Here is a 1,031-nt window from a genome sequence, read left to right as displayed (position 1 = left end):
AATAGGACACTTCTTCACCGGTGGTCTTCTCACCCCCTTCCCCTTTCCTTGGGCATCGCCCGGGAAGGTCGTCTTCAACCCTTTGATCTCTTGGATGACCGCCTGCATAGTCTCAGTAAATGCTCTCATAGTATCCGGAAGGATCATTTCTGCGGCCACAGCTGCTTGAGGAGGTTGTTTTGGCTTTTCTTGAGTGTCCTCGGAGTGAGTGTGGTCCTCTACAATCCTGCACATATCTGCTACCGTAGAGGGTTTCTTGTTCCTCAAGGCCGTCTTCGCTCCCCCGGAGACATTGGCTACGAGGCGGTCCAATACCATACGCCCTCTCGTCTTGTCAGATAATTGTTCGGTCTCGGGCAGTGTGGCGTTGTACTCATCGATGGCCGTAAAGAGCTTCGTCACAAACAGGCCAATTTTGGACTTGCGGTCCCACTTTGTTGCATAGAACCGCTCCAAAGACTGATCGGCCACACGTCGGTCGAAGAGGTCGAGTAACAGTGCCTTCCCTTGTCGATAGGGGCCACATTTAGCGTTCTTCTCCCAACACTCAAAGAATTGGCCAGCAAGATAGCCACCAAGGTGGGCCGCCATCGCCCCCTCTGACCATCCTACTGCCTGGCCGCAATTCTCGTAACGCCGAAACCATAATCGTAAGTCCCCTGTTCCATCATACTTCTCCGGCATAGGGGCCGGAACTTGCATCACGGTCGGCAGGCCGCCGTACGCGTGCACAGGGGGGATCGGCGTCTCACATGGCTCAGACGAAGAGGAGTCCTTGTGGGAACCAACGGCTTGCCAGGTAGTCTTGATAGTCTCGTTATGTCGGCGAGCGGTCTCCTCAGCCATGTTACGGGCCCAAGCACATAAATCGTCGTTGCCACCCTTGTCTGCACACTCCCGGGCCGCCCTCTCACCTTCAGCGGCCGGGTCTACGAAACCGTCTTCACGGTTGAGGCTTCCCGAGGAACCTCCCTCAGGGCCAGGGACAACACCAGGACCAGGACCAGAACCATTAACCATCGTACCAGTAC

At 55.8% G+C, this 1,031-nt stretch overlaps 1 protein-coding gene across 1 annotated transcript; it reads right to left on the bottom strand.

The window, feature by feature from the left end:
- Window positions 1-33: 33 nt before the first annotated feature.
- Pmar_PMAR001486 (hypothetical protein) lies at window positions 34-1,020 on the bottom strand (the record flags this gene model as incomplete). Its single annotated transcript, XM_002781014.1, has 1 exon — window positions 34-1,020. A coding segment is annotated over one exon (987 nt), but the record flags the coding sequence as incomplete, so codon positions are not given.
- Between the last annotated feature and the right edge of the window lie 11 nt (window positions 1,021-1,031).

The sequence above is a fragment of the Perkinsus marinus genome (assembly GCF_000006405.1).
Source record: "Perkinsus marinus ATCC 50983 genomic scaffold scf_1104296943716, whole genome shotgun sequence".
Classification (NCBI taxonomy): Eukaryota; Perkinsozoa; order Perkinsida; family Perkinsidae; genus Perkinsus; species Perkinsus marinus.
Note: the sequence above shows the minus strand (reverse complement) of the source record. Positions and strands in the feature narration are given on the sequence as shown.